This window comes from Brachyistius frenatus, unplaced genomic scaffold, assembly GCF_029030835.1.
Source record: "Brachyistius frenatus isolate BFR_SWC_R1_liver_20210118 unplaced genomic scaffold, ASM2903083v1 Contig_267, whole genome shotgun sequence".
Lineage (NCBI taxonomy): Eukaryota > Metazoa > Chordata > Actinopteri > Embiotocidae > Brachyistius > Brachyistius frenatus.
The window spans coordinates 284,798-302,709 of NW_027210866.1; the positions used below are offsets into that span (position 1 = coordinate 284,798).

General features: G+C 42.6%; 2 protein-coding genes across 2 annotated transcripts in view; both read left to right on the top strand.

Moving 5' to 3' along the window:
- The window catches only part of LOC138634537 (eosinophil peroxidase-like), an 86,289-nt gene that overhangs the window by 50,427 nt on the left and 17,950 nt on the right, over positions 1–17,912 (top strand). The window lies entirely within an intron of this gene.
- Positions 9,110–17,912, top strand: part of ank1a (ankyrin 1, erythrocytic a) — an 88,978-nt gene continuing 80,175 nt past the window's right edge. The window contains exon 1 of the mRNA XM_069721532.1: positions 9,110–9,503. Coding sequence (XP_069577633.1) covers positions 9,378–9,503 — 126 coding nt within the window. The 5' untranslated portion in view covers positions 9,110–9,377. The remainder of the gene's footprint in view (positions 9,504–17,912) is intronic.

The following is a 17,912-nucleotide window of genomic DNA, read 5'->3' on the forward strand; positions in this document are numbered from 1 at the left end:
ATTAGGCAGCCCCATAGCGCCACCTACCTGTGAAAGCGGGGCTTGATTTTTCTTTTCTTTCAGTCTTCACTGGTCTTTTTACTAGAGTCATCTGCTCTGTGCGAAACAACGCATGTATTGTACCTCTTTATTTGCAGTATTTATCTCTATGATTTGTTGCATTTCTGTTAACCTTGGTATCTGTTGCTTAAATTCTGTCAGTGTCGTAGTCATGGCATGGCCGCAGTAGCAACATTGTGACAACAACCACAAACAACCATTTTGTATGTCTTGCTGTCCTCTGTATACCAGCATGCATAAATATGCAGAGGGATATCTAATCAAATAAATCCATTCATTAGGAAAGCTGCTGGTATTTCTGCTTTTGCATTAATTACATAGTCATTACCATATCAATTAGAGAAATCAGAGATCATGTAATTAAGGTTTAACCAAAAGCACCTGCTGCCTCAGAGCTGTGGTGTGTGTGTGTGTGTGTGTGTGTGTGTGTGTGTGTGTGTGTGTGTGTGTGTGTGTGTGTGTGTGTGTGTGTGTGTGTGTGTGTGTGTGTGTGTGTGTGTGTTCGCTTGAGTCCTAATCTAATCTCTGGCCTTTGACAGGGCTCCCCCTCATCAATCCTGAGCTGTCGGAATTCAGCCTCTTTTTCTGTTTTGTTTTTGTTTATAGGAGTGGGTGGTGGCAGCAGTGGCGGTGTTTGGAGGGGGTGTCATGAGAAATGTTGTCATGGCGATCAAATTGATTGGCAGGGACGCCTAATTTGGAGGAAAGAATAGGAGACGGGTGGGAGGAGGCGGGCTGTACGTCCAAAGGAACAGATTGGGACAAAGTAAGGACTAGCTGGATGTCACAAGGGGAGTCACCGTCTTTTTTGGCTCTGGTTTCACCTTGTAAAAGATAAACCAGTAATTACTCTTGCTTTCTGCGGTTCCTAGGTTTGAAACAATATTACCAGATGTTCTTGTGTTTTGCTTTAATGTAACTAAACTGAATCAAACTACAGGGACATGTCTAATATTTGTTCCAGATTAATATCAACAAGTTCCAGAGATAAGCGGGCTCTGACCCCAATAAGCATGTGAGCAGGGAGTGTTTTATGGTGTTGGTTTGCCACCTGTGAGTGGAGGACAGGTCTCAACTGCTGGGGTGACACCGGCCTCCTCTGCACTTCCTGTTCCATTTCCTTTCTTCTTTTAATTCTCTCTCTTTGCTCTTTTCACTCTTGTTGATTTTTTTTTTTTGCTTTTGCTGAGCGAAACCCACACCGACACCACTCAAGTTCAATTCATTCAAGCTAGTATAGAACATAAATTCAAGATGATGAGAAAATTGATTGTGACGTTGATATTTTAGCCTATAAAGTATTCATCCTGTTTGTTGCTTATATCACCCGCTCGGGAAAATTGACGGCCGCCCAGGTATATTTGGAGACCCATTTTCGCATTTTTTATTTACATATTAATTTGTCCGAGAGGATGATGCAAGATCCGTGTCGGGAGCGAGCGGAGGGGGACAGCTGTCTGTCCCCGCTGCAGCAGACCGTCAGACACAGAGACCCGCCTGCTCTGCAGGCAGCGGCGGAGAGAATAAACGTACAAAAGAGACGTTCCTCGTCACTGCAGTCAATGTTGACAATTGTTTGCATTTAAAGGTTGAAAACACGAATAATCTGTGGAGAAAGTCCGTCGCATATAGGTGGAGAGATGAAAGTTTACGACAAGTTGGAAGTTCACGTGTCAGTGCTTCAGTATGTAATCAGCCTGCAGCTGCACACACAGTCAACTGAATAAGAACATGGATTAACAATTAAAGTTACCATTAACCTGCTGATAGTTACGAGCGCGTCACCTGAGCTGTCGGTCAGAAACCCGCGGTTTCAGTTTCATATCACTCAGAGCAGGAGCGTGATGAGGGTCTGCAGTACTGCACGGTAAAAACACGGTCAAAGAAAAAGTCCTGTTTAAAATAATGATGCTGCAGTTTGTTACTCAAGACTTAAATTTATATATACAGTTCATGATGTGGTGTATTTTCTCTTAAAAAAACAAAACATTTGAATTGTCATTAGAGTATTGAATCAATAGGCAGAATCATTAACATCTTTTAGCAATTTAAATAATTTCAGGCATTATATTGTATTTATATAGTGTGGCTTTACGTAACAGCTGCAGCTTCCTCAGCTGCCACAGTTTGAAAATAATTGGTGGTCCCTCTCCTTCCTCCATGTGGCCATGATAGCGACGGCTGTTGAGGGTGAAAGGTGACTAGTGTTCTGTACTCTATGTGGACGAGTGCGCTACCCAAGCACTTATTTATAGTGCTATCTATGTACATTCTTTTTTTTTTTTACAACTAGGAGTTTTGAGTTTTTAAAGTAAGTACTAAAACCAGCAGAAGGCTTTTCTTCAGATGTACAGTAGGTAGACAGAGTTGTGCGGTAACATTGGTGTTTCTATCCAGCAGTCGACCATCAGTTAGGTTTAGATAGCATTGCTCGGCACCTCAGTGTTAAAGCTTTCCCATGTGGTGAATTCCAGTACACAATGACACCACTAGATGGCAGAAGTAAACGGAAGAAATGCCCCTCAGCTGATGTAGCTTTATGTTTTAAGTTCCGTACACAGCCTCCCCTGTGTCTTTATCTTTCCATTATTTATTCACCGGCCAGAAACTATGTAGAATAATGCACTGACAGGAGTCTTGGTCATTAGATATGGCGTCACTCCTTAGATATTTTTTCTTTTATAAAATTGTTCTTTGGATGTTTTAATCACAGACTGAAGTTTGTTGGTAAGATGTAGTGGGAGATAAAACAGTGCCTCTGTTCTTCTATCTGACTATTTTAGGAAAGACAAGTTTTCGGTTTCAGTGACTGTTTGCTTTCATTGCAGTTCCACTACACTTGGTACAGCTTCTGCTGTTTGTGCTATTGTCAGTACTCACCTAAATGGTTTAAGGATTACACTCTAAGCATTTTTATACATTCCAATCAAGAAGTCCGACACAGTTAGAAGATAGTGCCCATTATGTAATTGTTACAACCACCACAAAGGCAATATTGAAAACAATATTGCTTTGCCTTCACACTGCTGTGCTGTGCTTTGATAGAGCCACAGCCCACAACAGTAATGATTGTTAATCTGACTAAGGCCATTGTCAATACCAGTTGGTGTGTTGTTGATGTTTACTCCAGACTTTGCAGCTCTGAGACTACTCTGAACTGCTGTTGTCACCACAGAGCTGGTAATGCCGCTGCTTCAGAAACTCTCATGGCATATGTACACTCATCTCTGGTCTAAGTACTTCCCTTCAATACAGAGCCGAATCAGATGAGGCCTTTACATGAGGTGGCAGGATGCCTGAGCCACGACACAGTGTGGAAACGAAGCCTGCCCTTGGTTTGTTACCTGCCATATGGCTTTCCCAATCACTGTTCTCCCTGCTGGTGCGAGATCCAGTAGGGAGCGGGAGAGGGAGTGTGTGTGTGTGAGAGAGAGAGATCTTTCTAAAGGATCCTTTCAGGTATCTGAATTAGCAAAAATAATATGATATTATAATATTTATATGAACGTTTTCATTAGTGTATCACTTGAAACTAAGGCTGTGTTCCAAATGACGTACTTCCCTTAGTACACTCGCGTATAGTATCTTGCATATTATGTACTCTTACTTGTGTAGTATTTGAATTTCATTAGGATAGTGTCTCAAATCGCACACCATTTTGAATGCATCAACTGCCAACATATCTGCACCTTTAATTATTTTCCCCAGAAATGAATGTGTACTCTTCTTTTTAACACGCACAATAAACACACTGATGGCTTGAGTCCAGCAGCAGCATGGTGCTACTTACTGAGAAATAAACACTTTTGTGTGGTGTTAAGCTGCAGCTTCCTCAGACTCCTTTAATATGAAAGTCTTGACCACGATGGTCTCTCCCTTTTCACTACATAGCCGAGATGGTGACCAATTTTTGGATTGTTTTGAGTGCATCATCTGGGTACTCGTAGTGCAATGCATGTTTTGATACGCACCGATGCACTCATGTTGCACTGCCATGTTTATACAGCAGCCCAGAAAGGACAAGCCAAACACATCAAACACAAGTTACATGGACCCCATAGATTCTCTTGCATGGTTGGAAGAAATGTAGGGTGTTCAGTAGGTTGCAATCTGCAACCTAACCACTAGATGCCACTAAATCCTTCACACTGCTCCCTTAAGGACACATACAGGACTTAACAGGTTAAACAATAATACCCAGTTTCACACACATCTACAAGAAACAAATCCATAAATAATCCATGAAATCCTTGACAAACTGAAATCAGGCAGTGTTTGTCATTTTTGTTTCATCAATAAATTACATGATGAATTCTTTACCAGCACTGTCCTGTCAAGTCAATTATCTGTTCATCAAATGTCCACTCTTTACATATTTTAGCACTAATTAGCTGCAGATTTCCTGCTAGTTTTCAGACAGAATAAGTTTTGATTGTGTTAATATGGACATGTTATTATGTCTTAATGACTGTGCAGTCCTGTGGTGTTACTCTGAGTTGATTGTGTGCTGCAGTGCAGTGTTGCTGTGTGTGTGTCTGTTTCCTCACAATATTGTAACAGTCACCTACAATATATACTCCACAGTTTAATCAGTTTTATGTATTAGTCTGGTTTCTGCCACACTTGTTGTCTCAGGCTCAGCATGTTTGTCCTGTTAGATTTCACTGACTGAGGTTGGTTCTTTTAAATTTTAGTTTAACATTTTGGTCAAAGCACCCTAAATAATTAGATTTTAGCTGCAGAATATTACAAGACTTTTAATTTCTGACTGTTGACCTATGCAGCAAATGTTTGATCCTCTTTGTCGCAGTACCTCATATTAATCAGTAGAGGGTGATGTCTGACTTCTGTTATTAGCTGCTTGATGTTTCTTGCCTTTTCTATTGATCTTCTTTGATGACCACCCATAATCTGTTTCACGTGGTTAAAAGGGCAGTATTATGATCCTTTGATCCACTTGAACTCATAAAATGAAATCATAAAATGGTCCACAGTGTTTGTAATAGCACAAACACAGGAAGGATTTTTGATCATTCCCTCATCTCATTTTGGCTGATAGTGACTAACGCTGCTGCTAAAATAACTCAGCTATAAGCCATAGTTGATGGTGCAGAGGATGTGGCACAGGCTTGCAGAATACTGTAACTCACTGGACCACTGCCAGCAAACACACTGGAGACGCTCTGTATTAGAAATGTTGAGATGGATTCAACATGAGCAGCATAGTGAAAACCAGTAGCACAGTTTTGTACATGAGCTGCTGCTGTGTAAATATGAGTGATCCAAAGCAATAAGATGCATTATTAGCTTTCCTGTCATTATGACTAACTCTGATCTAATGAAGTGTTTGAATGAAGAATATTCTCCGGACCTGCACGTCCCTGTGACCTGTCCCCAATGTGGAGAATGACTAAATTAGAGCAGGAAATGAGAATATTATCCCAAGAGTTCACCTGTGGCGTGGGTGTAAATTAGTGTAGTACTGACATTGACTTTCAAGATTGACTGGCAAGAAAGTCCAGTCCAAGGACTCAGTCCTGTCACTTGTTAACACACTCTTGAACTGCTGTATGTGGATTTTAGCATCTACCTGCCTCCAGCAAACCATTTCTGTTAGTTTTAAGTGGAGGCATGTCACTGAATCTGGCTTCACTTGAACTGTTACATGACTGAGTGTCTGGGGTTGCATAGCGAGGTTACGTACTGTAAGCTTCCATGTGTTGAATGGGCTGTTTCTCCTGTCTCTTTTCACTGTGAATTTGTTTGTGTGTGTGTGTGTGTGTATGTGTGGGGCTCTGTCATGTCCCGTTCACTGTTTTTAGAGGAGCACTGGAGCGCTTAATGTGCTGGCGGGTGCTGGCCGTCACACTGAAGAAAGCCCGGGCAAGAGCTGTGTGCTTCTTTCTCCCCCCAGGTCCGCACAACCTGTCCCTTTGTGTCCCAGGGAGGACCACCCCAGGGACAGTCCTTTTACAATGGGTGCACTCAGAAACACAAAAATAAGCTTGTGTGTGTTTTATAAGATCCATTCCAGTGGTTTTGCACGTTTTACCTTATATTTTAACAGAAAATGTGTATGACAATGATTTTGTTGTCTTTACTACATGTTAAGGAGAGAAACTCACCACAGTGCTGTTTGTGAAAAATGACTTCGCCAACATTTAACATCTACTTAAATTTTATTCTTCATTGCTTTCGTGAAACAGTCCCTTGGAGCTGTAGTCATATTGCACAATCTTTAGTTTTATGCCATATACTCAGAGAAATGGAAAATGTCCAACAATCTAAAGTTCCATTACAATTGGGAAAACTTAATTTACTATGTAATATGATCAAAATTTCGGGGCGATTTCTGACCACTGTTTACATACCGATCTCTAAGGGTGGCAATGCCATATTTAATGATAGAATTTGCAAGTCCTGCCAAGTTCTGGCAAGTGGTTGCATTACAAATGTGTCAAAATGAACACGAGAGAAAAATATCCTGTGCTGTAAATCACACTTGCAAAAAAGTGAAACGGGTTAATTAATTTTGAACTTCAGATTAGTGTTTCATTCCTGTATATCACTTCTGATATAGATATACTGCTGTTGATTGATCTTCTGGTTAAAGGTTGTTGGTTGCAGTAGTTATTGTCAGGTTGCATGATAGACATCTATTAAAAATGTCAGGATGTTTAAATGTAATGTCTTGGCAGGCTTTTTATTTATTAAAGCATGCCATATGTTTTTAGACAGACTTTTTATCCATCCGTTTCCATTCACTTCAGTATGGAGCCTTAACGTGCATCTTATTTAGCATAAGCTACATTATTGACACATGGTAACATAGTTGCAAACAGTCAGTGCTTGAGATAAACTTGCGTAGTGCATCGAAGAAAACCTCCGGCAGCTATCTAAGCTATCTGATAGGCTGTCGAGAAGACCTCCATCGGAAGGTTGTTTAACTTGGGTGTTCTCATAATGTGTCTTTTTTGACTATGTAACGTTGTGGCTTAAACCTTCAGAAAGACAGATTGTCAATATATAAAGGACGTGGGACGCGTCACGCCCTAGTCGCTGTAGGATCTGTCCAGGCTAAGCCCCAAATGATTGTAAACCTACAAGTGCTTCCACCGGCTGTGTTGAAGTCCAATGCAAAATAGCCCATCCATTAGCTCAGCAAGATTATAGCTTCACAAGACCAATCTAGTTGGCTAAGCAAAAACCTCCTTATTACCAGTGCAGTCTGTCCTGCTGGTGAGTCATTTCGGAACATTCCCCAGAGGTTCAACATTGTGATGGATCTCCTGCCACGGAGCTGTCAGCCCATCAGTATTTGTGTTTGTTTGTGTCATAGCCAGGCCACATGAGCAAGTGATTTGTGTAGTAGCATTGCAGGCAGAAGGCAATATCACCAGCCCTATTCATTAGTATGCTGCAGTATAGAGAGAGAGCTGCTATCAGATCAGGGGAAGCCTTGGCAGGAGAGCAGAGGAAAAACGGTTGCGGACAAATCTCTGTAAGTACACAGATATGGACTGGAGGCAGTAGCAGATAAGTAGTGAAATTCATGAGGAATAGCTAAAAAAAATGGGGACAATCTTAAGTTTGTTACATCATTTTGCCATTAAATAATAAAGAGAGGGAGTCGATCATTTTCCTCCTGGAAGAACACCTTTCATTCAATCACAAGTCATATGATGACCGTTGGAAAAGACTGATAAATACTTTAATAGTAGTGAGTAATAATGTCTTGGCTCTTTTATACATTTTCTAATGGGGTACTGTAGAATAACCTCGAACTCAGATGTGGCTGCAGAATAGTCATAATAATAACAGCCATTTACCAGCTTGGTGTGTGTTTGCATTGAAGCACATGTGCTGGCATGTGCTTGGACTATGTGTGTCTGTTTGTGTGTCTACAGTATCAGTGTGAGCTGTATGTATGATGTATAGTGAGCCGGGCAAATAGAGATGTTAAAGGATCTTTTTTGCCTGCGTCAGCAGTTTCACAGGGAGGAGGAAAGAGGGAAGGGAGGGGAGAGGAGAGAGGCAGAGCAATACCAGTAAACAGGTGCCGACTCCATTAGCACCTCTTTTCCTATACACCACTTTCTTACTGTGTACATATCAACACATACAATGTACATGATCCCTTGACACAGAAGGCATTTATACTTTAAGACATTTATATGACCCTTTGTCTTTTATTGTAAACAAAACTAGAAGAGTAAATCAGGGGAAGGAAGGAAACCAGAAAAAGAAGTCAATGACGCAATGCATTCGATGATGTTCCTGTATTGCGCTTTACCATAGACGACCAGTTAGTGACATGGAGTAGCCATTTCTCGCTGCCAGCCCGCCTCACTGTAATATACACAAGCACACTGCACCAACATCCTTGCATGGGTACCAATCCCGTCTGCTGCAGCGCCTGAACGGTAGAGAGGGAGGAGGGAGCAAAGAGGGTGGAGGAGGTGTGTGTGTGGGGTGAACGCGTAAGAGGCAGCTTTTTTTCCTCATGCATGTTTTAGATTTTTGTTATTTTTATTTCCTCTGGTATCTTGGTGTGTGTGAGAAAGAGAGAGAGAGTGAGTGAGTGAGTGAGTGAGTGAGTGAGTGAGTGAGTGATGGTGTGATTGGCTGTGGTGATGATGGGTTCCCTGTGCAGCCTCGCGATCCTACACAGATGGACACACAGCAGGAATATGTGATACTGAGAAATTAAATACAGGAAAAGGAAACAAAATCAATGCAATGTGAGCTGACTTTGATGTAAAGCTGCTCAAGCTATTTCTCAACTGACTGTCAGTTTATCCCTTTTTAATCTTTGGTGATGGGACGGGAGGGAGGAGGCGGGGGTCGAAGCAGTTTAACAGCATGTTAAAGAAGGGGATATGTAGAGAAAGGAAACAACTGAAAAAGAAGGAAGACCTGTTTGTTCACTGTGATTATCCCTCTTCTTCTGCACAGGGAAGGAGGGAGACCAGAGAGAGGAGCAGCAGAAAATTGAACAGAGGAAGTGAGAGAGCGGGAGAGTGTGCAAGCATTGGAGAGAGGAGAGAGAGAGGGAGAGAGAAGAGAGCTTCGCTGCAGTAGGATCCCATAGCAGACGGCTGAGGACTGCCAGTGTGTGTGTGACTGCACTGCTGAAGAGGAGGAGGAGGAGGAGGCAGAGGATGAGCACGCTCGCAGACTCTGCAGGGCCACAGAGGAGCACGCAGCAGCGCTAGTGTTGGCCCGCACCAGGTAGAAGTCCCGGCACCGTCGCCTCGCAGACCGCCGCTGTAAGATCTGGACACGACAACGCCGTCCAGACCCCCACTACCAGCGCCATGGCACAAGCGGCCAAACATCTCCGCAAGAACAAGGATTTAGAAGCCCAGTTAGAGCAGGAGCGCAAAGAGAAGGAGGAGGAGAGGGTCAAAAAGAGGAGTCGCTCACGGGATAAAAAGCGCAAGGTACTGGGAGTATTCACAAGTGGGGTAGTCGGGGGGGGGGGGATGGAGGGAGGCTGGGGGGGGGGTGGAGGGGAGGCTGGAGAGGGGGGCAGGAAGGTTGAGACGCCCCCCCCTTCTTTCTCTGTCATGCTATGCTGTGGTCGGGGGTGCCAGGGCACACATGGAAACTCCGTCATGAGCGTGTTTCTACTGCGTGTACACAGTCTCCCTGGCACACATGTATGTTCTGTGCACACAGACATGGGGAAACAGTACAACACACTGCATGCTCTCCTCCTCCTCTTGACTGCTTTATACCTGCTTTATTGACTGTCCTGTCTGAGTCGTCTGATAAGGCAGCGTAGTACTCTACCTCTCACCGTGTCTCAGTCCCTCTTCACATTTCTGTCTCGTGCCCGCTCTCAGTCTCTTTCCTTGTTTTCACACTGCAGTAAGCTGTTGGTGAGAACAATTTCACGATGGCACTAATCTTCCGTGAGGACAGTAAGCTCGCTTGTTTCTGCAACAGACCGCTCTCTTCTCCCGTGTTTTTTTTTTTTTTTTTTTTTTCCTCCCTCTGGTCTGTGTGGTATTGTAATGACTGCAGAGTATTACCTGCAGGCTTCTGTCTGACCGAGAAGTACCCGGCAGAGCTGGAACAACCGGCAAGGTTTCGTTGTAAACAATAAATCTCTGCTCCGCCAGCGAGCGATTGCAGTGACATATCATCCAGTCTTCTTTATTCCTCTGGCCGCTTGTCGCATTTCGCTTAAACTCATTAATGAAAATGAGTCATCCGCAAATTGTGTATTGGTGGGAAATTGGTCCTCAGTAAACGAGTCCAGCCGCCCTGTGAGCCTGATCTGTGCCAGGCTGGCTGTAAACCAATCTGATGCTGATGCAGTAGAGACAGTGTTATGGACAGAAACACAGTACAGCTTCCACTTTCCCAAAGAGGGGAGGCAGGGTTATAAGGCCAGTATAGGGATTTGATTTTTCTTTCTTTTTCTGTGCCATACATAGCAAGGGTGACGAGGTTAAGTATATTTGTGCAAAATAAAAGGAAGAAAATAAAAAAGGGCACGAAAAGAGGTGGCATGACTCAGATGCACCTGGGTGGATTTCTGCCACCACGGATTCGCTCCTCAACTCTTGTTGGAGAGTCAGACCCAATGCATTCGTCACGGAGACACACATGGCACCTCTCTGTCTGCAATGACTGACATGAGCCAGTGACTCCTGGGTTAAAGTTGTATCGTATTCTTCTCCTCTAAACTCCTTAGGAGGCAGGTCTTATTAAGCTTGTGCTCTCGGGTTTAAACAGTCCGAGTGTGAAAACCACTCCAGAGATGACTCTGTGTGGTGTGTGTATATATATGTGTGTGTGTGTCTATGTGTATGTGCGTGTGTCTATTATCCATGTGCATAAATGCAATCTGTGCATGTCTGGAAAGACCAGGCTCAAGAAGAGAAAGCCTGCAGCTGGAAACAGTATGGATGAGATGGGGAGGAGATTGCTGGTGAGGGTGCTAATGCAGTCCAACGTTGACTGAAAGGGTATGGTTTCAGAGGATCCCATATCACTTACGTAACCATGCAGCTTAAGTCTTTCAAATAAGCTTCCTGACTCCCCTCCAGCTCCCCCTCCCAACCTCTCTCTTCCTTTTTTTAACACCGGCTTACAGTCATTCCTGGTTTCTGGAGCAGCTGTTAATACTGGGGGAATTCTCTCTCTCATTTTCTTTGTTTCCTCTCTGATGCCTGCAGCTATTCAATTTCTGCAGTCTGTAACCCATAAAGTGACTCATTGCGTTTCCTTATTTTGCCTGATTGTTGACAAACTGTCGTCATACTTGGCTCTTTTCTTTGTTTGCCACTCAACACCTGTTTTCTGGTCGCTCCATCGTCTGTCTTTTGCATCGACCTACCCCGTAGGTAGTGTCCCTATCCTCTGAGGCAAGGTCACACAACCACGTCTTTTATTTTAGAGCATTTAACACTCACCAATGTTTGTCGGTATCATTTTGTTGCCGGCAAACCAGACTTTTGTTACGTAATGCCCCCAGTTTCCTTCTTTCCTTCTTCAATCATCTATCCCACAGTAGTGATGTGCTTTCAGTAATAATTTGAAAAATCACTCCTGCTCTAAAAGGGTGACAGTGTCAGATGGACTTTTGATCCACTTGGGTCTAATGAATATTGTGGTCTCTATAGGGATGCCAACTGGGAGTCAAAATACTTATTTACATTTTTATTGAATCATTTTAATGAATCATTTGAAGACATAACTTAATTTGATGACCACACTATTTATTCTCTCAGCTGTTTTCATCCCTTTAATCTATCAGTTGTGGCTGATATATGTTGGTGTGGTACACGATGATTCTTTCCCTGCAGGGACACAAATCTGTGTCCACTGATGAATGTCCAGAGTCATAAAACTAACAATTCGCCATTTTAATTGACTCCATGGTGTAGTGGCATTATACAGCACAGGTCAGTTGCTGAGCAGTGGATAATGTTGTCCTCAAATTACTTTTATTGATGAGTTTGCGCCTCTTGAAAAATGGGCATTGTCAGGATGTGAACAAAGCCCTATTGTCCCGGTCAGCACCTATTTTCACCTCCATTCTACACGTGCGTTTGTGTCCACATCTGAAGCTGCTGTAATGTGAAATGGTTCACCTGGTTACAATGGCCCTGAAGCATGACGTGCTGTATTGTTTGTCTTACATCATCACGACAGACAACAGTATCTAGTGCAGTTTTCATTTCAGGCTGTGTGCATAATTAGTTTGAGTTCAATTGTTCCAAGGTCATGGTCATTTTTGTGGCTTCTTTAGATCCGGATTTGATAGTGACAGTGGAGATGGACAGGAATCATGTGGAAAGAGAGTAGGAGAACGACATGCAGTAAAGTCCGGCCAGCGGGTAATTGATCCAGGAACTTGCTGTTCAGAGCATATGCACCCATGTAGTAGGCACCTTAACCACTCGGCTATCGGGTTCCCTGGGAATTTACTGAAACAGACATTTTAAAGCTTGAAAACACTCCCATGCTGCGTCATTTGGGTATTCCGTTTTATTAGTGTCATTCTTGAATACCGAACATCACCATCTTCATTTTGGTAGCTTTTTTTTTTATTTTTTTATTTTTTTATTTGGTCGAAACAATTATTTTTTAAAATAATTTTTGATGTGCTTTGAGTCAAATGTAAAACGACTAGTAGTATTGTGAACAGACAACATGGCAAATGTTCAAATATAATCAGACTCTTTCGCTAGTTGTTCATTACAATAAGATATCATGGCATTAATGCAAAGACACATCAACAGAGTTAAGTTTAAAATGTAACTTCTGATTACAATTTCCTAGCAAAAAAAAAATCACAATCAATTTGTGTTGTTGTTGGAATTAACAGTCATAAAATGATATCAGTTGGACTCTTTATGACCATTTAGAGAACTGCGTCCAGTTGTCGTAGTGCTACAGTATGGGATCATTATTTGGTAAACCCCCAGGGTGTGTCACAAATCCAATGGTACCATTCAGGATGTATGTTCAGAGCAGTATTTCTGTGGCCATGAATATGGATAATATTAATAACAATATGGATTTCTCTCTGGTGTCATTTGCTTTCGCTCACTTGGTTGGAGCTTGGATGAGTTTTCTGTTTTAGTCAGTATTGCTATAAATACATCTGGGGATGTTTTTTTCTATTTTCTTATTTTGTCCAATCAATACCCTTTTTGTGTGTACTGTCACTGAAGACAAATTTAAACTACAAACATTTGTTCATCTGCAACCAGTGAGTTTTTACTTTAAAAACGGTAACGATCGATTAGAAAAATTGTTACGGATTTATTCATTTTTGATTGTTCAAGTAAATGATTGATTGACTCATCTGTCCATCACTAGTTTTGATCTTGGATCTTTGATCTCTAAAGGTAGCAACACAAATTATAATCTACATCCACGTCTGAATGTAAATTTGACACCCTTTGTTGACAGTAAATGAATAGCTGTAGACTGCTCGAACAAAAGCTGCTTCCTGTTGTTATTCTTCACTGGCGTCATTCATTTCATGATCTATCACTCTGGGAATTATTTTCTTTTTATAGAATGTTTCGTCTCTAAAACAAAACAAAAAACGGTGAAAATGTCTGTTGCAGTTTCTTCGAGCGTGAGGTGATCAGCAGACGTCTTGTTTTGTCCAAACAACAATTCAAAACCCAAAGGCAACACATTTTTTATAATGTAAAATCAAGAAAAAGCTCATTCGCACGTTTGAGAAGCTGGCCACATCAAATATTGTACAGTTTTCTTCACATGATTAGAATTATAAATTGATCATAAAAAGTTGCTGATTCATTTTCTTATAATTTACTAATTGAATAATCATTGTGGGTCAATAATACTGTGTTCATAGAAGTATCCCAAGTTCATGAGAATAACAGGAGTCTGTGTAAAAGTCTGTTTGGTGTTACTAAAAGCAGCATTAGTGTCTACACAGGGCTTTTGGCTGGTGAGGCTCTTGAAGTGCAGAGAAGCGTTGTGGTAGCTGAGGACTGACCCATCAGTGGTGCTGGTATGCAGACTCATCAATACAATAGGTCCGGTCAGGATGCACTATTGCTCCTTTGTTGCTGTAGATTGTCTTGCACTCTGCAAATGTGTAGCAGTCCATCAGGCTTGTGAGGAGTAAAATTCAGCTGCATAGTGTTGCTCAAAAAAAAAAAGCAACAGTGGTGCAGGATTGTGCGGCTGATATGGCTGCGCGTCAACGCTGCAATGTTGGATGTACTATCCAAGTCCTCAATCTCCATCTTCATACAAAACACAAGAGGCAGCGGGAGATCAGCATTCCAGTCTTGTCTCCGTCTGCCTTCCAAAATCTCTTACCCTCCCTGCCTCAACAGGAAGCCGAGCTTTCACTGAGGTTAATGTATCGGTGTCTGAGACTGATTGGTACGGTAGTGCTGTCTAGGTGTTGATGCTGTGTTGATGTGTATATGACTGTGTGTGTGTGTGTGTGTGTGTGTGTGTGTGTGTGTGTGTGTGTGTGTGTGTGTGTGTGTGTGTGTGTGTGTGTTCAGCTTTGGTGCAGTGGATTAGAGGCGCTGCAGCAGTGACTAAGCGCATCAGAGCCAACTCTAGCACCTGTCTGCTCATCTGCCCTGCTTACCTGTACCCTGGATACTGTGGTCAAAGTAAAGCATATTTAATTAAACATGTAATCTCAGCGATAGGTTTCTAAGGGAAGTAGACGACTCATCACTGTCATGTCAGATGTTTGGAGCCAGAAAATCCCAGTTTGGAGCCTGGTTGGAGCTGAATGGAACAACATAATCTGAGAGTGATAGTCTGTGACACCTATCAATCAAGGTGCCCTGAATGCTCCAAACATGCATCTACATCTGTTTGAGCCCTCTTCAAAACCAAGTAATCTGTGTGATATTAAAAATATCTTGAAATTTTGAGAATATGACGATTCCCTTTCTAGCCGACGATGTGAGAGTAGATACAACTTAAACTCTTGGGGGTGTGACTTGAGAAATAACTACCCGGACTCTCTGGTCGACAAACTCGAGGTAAAGACGAGACTTCAGGAAATTATTGTCACTCGCAAAAAAATAGTCCGGCACAACCAACTATAAACTTTAAACATGCGTTTTTAACACTTCAAAACAAATTAAGGTACAACAAATTCATTAGTGAGCATTTAAATTGCTGGAATACAGACTTTTAACAGCCACAGTAGCCAATTCCCCGTTTCCTGTCTTTGCGGTCAGCTAAGCTACATATCAATGTGTTTTCTAAAATTTGAATTGTTTGTTTAAACTCTCATGTGAACATTTACTTCCTGTTCTTAAAGAGAAAAATAGAGTTTACCTCTCACTGCTGTGCAGCTAGGGTTTTGGGGAGTGACTGGATAACTGTGTTTAATTGCACTTCTACTTGCACTCACCCAGAACTTTATAAGAAACACCAAACTAATGGTGGTTAGGTTTTCCCTTTTGCTCTCCAAACAGCCTCAGTTCTTTCGGATTCAACGCGACGTCGGAAACATTCCTTTAAGATTTTGTTCCATGTTGACGTAATTACTGTACATCACGTACGTTCTACAGATTATTCAGGTGCATGTTCGTGAGCTCATTGTCATGTTAACAAAAACAGTTTGACGCAGCTTTGTGACGAGGTTCAATGCTACGAACAGGATGGTGAACTTTGGCCTCAAAGCAATGCACATGATCGGCAACAGTACTCAGACGGGCATTTCAGAGATGATTGATTGCACTTGGAGAACATACCTTTTGTCCGGTCTTGAACTGTCCAGACTTTGTCCGCTGCAGCATCGCACTTCTGCTCTTGGCTGACATGCGTCGAACCCATCTGCCTTGAGACTGGACATGTTGTGCATTCTAAGATGCTTGTCTTTTCTGATCGCCACTGTTGTGGAGAGTGGTCATCCGGGGTACCGTAGCCTTTCTGTCAGCTGCAGCCAGTCTGGGGATTCTCGTCTGACCTCTCTCATCAAAAAGTCATTTCTGTCCGAAGAACTGTCACTCATTGGATGTTTTTTTTTTGTTTTCAGCGCCTTTCCGAGTACACTCTAGAGGCTGTTGTGTTGAGAATCCCAGGAGATCAGCAGTTTCAGAAATAGTCAAACCAGCCCGGCTGGCACCAACATTCATGCCACAGTCAAATACAGCGAGATCACATTTTTCTGATCTTTACATAAAACATGAATGGAAGCTCCTGACCTGTATCTGCATGATTTTATGCACTGCTGCTTGGTCCTAGTAAATTGCTCACTGAGTGTATATCTTGGATTTTGTGTTTGGCAACCTGTTGTCATAAGACATTGTGAAACATCACCAGTTTAACCAATCAGCAGTCTACTCATCTCAATTTTCTTTGTTCAAACTTCACTCTTGTCTGTGTGTGTTAATGATTCCCATATCGTACGTCTGTGTGTGTGTGGCTGCGGCCCCGGTGGCCCTGTGGAACCCCTCAGACAGATGACTCAGCAGGCCTTGCTGAGGTACTCGCTTATGTTGATGGAACCTGGGAATGAGTCTCACAGAGTCCAATTCTTGGCTCTAAGTGCTGCAGGGGCAGGCTAGCCTGGGGCTGCAGCCGCAGCCTACTCTGCCTTAATTAAAGCGGGAACGGAAAGAGCGCACGTGAGGCCAATTCACCAACCCATAACCCCCCCTCCCCTCTCCCCCCGTCTCTCTTTACCAGAGCAATAGCGGGTCTTTATTTATGAGCGAGTAGACACTGAGTGATTTTTAAAGCACACCCTTACCAGATTCATTAGAGAGGAGAATATGGTATCCATTCTTTGTTAGTAAAAGAAAGAATGATAAAATAAACACGAGCAAAATAACATCAAGCGTCCAGCAGGCCCTCCCTCTCTGCAGGGGGTTCGGCTTCCCCAAAACTCCAAAGCCTGAGGATATTTTTAAATATTTCTGATCAAGATGTCTCACCATGTTGTCAGTTTCATCCTCACTGCAACGATTCATTCTTTCATTTTAATACTGAAGCCACAATCGTCTGCACCTGCTTATGTGTTATTATTGCTGTAATAAAAGAAAGCATGATGCATGATTTTGATAATCCTCATAAGCGTGGGAGACACAGACCATTTATTGGTGTGTTCCCTGGCAGATGATTTGTAAATGAAGCTAAATTGACACGTAGGACTGCAGTGCTTTCAGAAAAGCATCAGTCTCCAGCGGAGGTTCGTGTAAGCCTCCAAAAATGTAAGAGTAGCAGCATTCGTGTGTGCCTGTCCTCCCACAACACGTGAAATGATGTGTCATATTGAGAGGGGCTTCCTTAGATTTTCCTCCTCGTGCCTCCCTTCATCTTCCTGTCTCTCTCTCTCCTTGGCCGATTGCGCTAATCTCTTCTCCCAATTGTTATTCTGATAGTGCAGCTGTTACGTAACTGCCTGGAAAAAAAAAAAAAAAAAAAAAAAATTGAGTTCAGGGTTTTTGAAATGGATCCTCATCATGCCCAAATAAAAGAGAGAGTGAAAGAGAAGGAGAAAGAATGAGGCGATATCTTCTGAGAGGAATTTGATAGGTCATTGCCGGACAGCTTGTTGTGAAAAAAGGAAAGCTTTTGGTGTCCGTTACTCAACCTGAGCTCTTCCCCTTTAAGCTGATGAGAGAGGAGAAAGGAAAGGACAGGAGGTGGGATAGGGAGCTTAGTGCGGTTTGATGTCCAGGTACTCGGAGTCCTGCCTCTAAATTCTGCAGCATCTCTTGGACTGATATGTGCGATAGCCATAGGAGCCACTGCAATATGCAGCCTACCATTTACTGTATTGATCTGCTCTACTCTGCCCAGCAGAAAATGATTTCATTTGTCCTGCGTGTTCAGCTTTAAACAACGGTCCGTATAACATGTAGGGC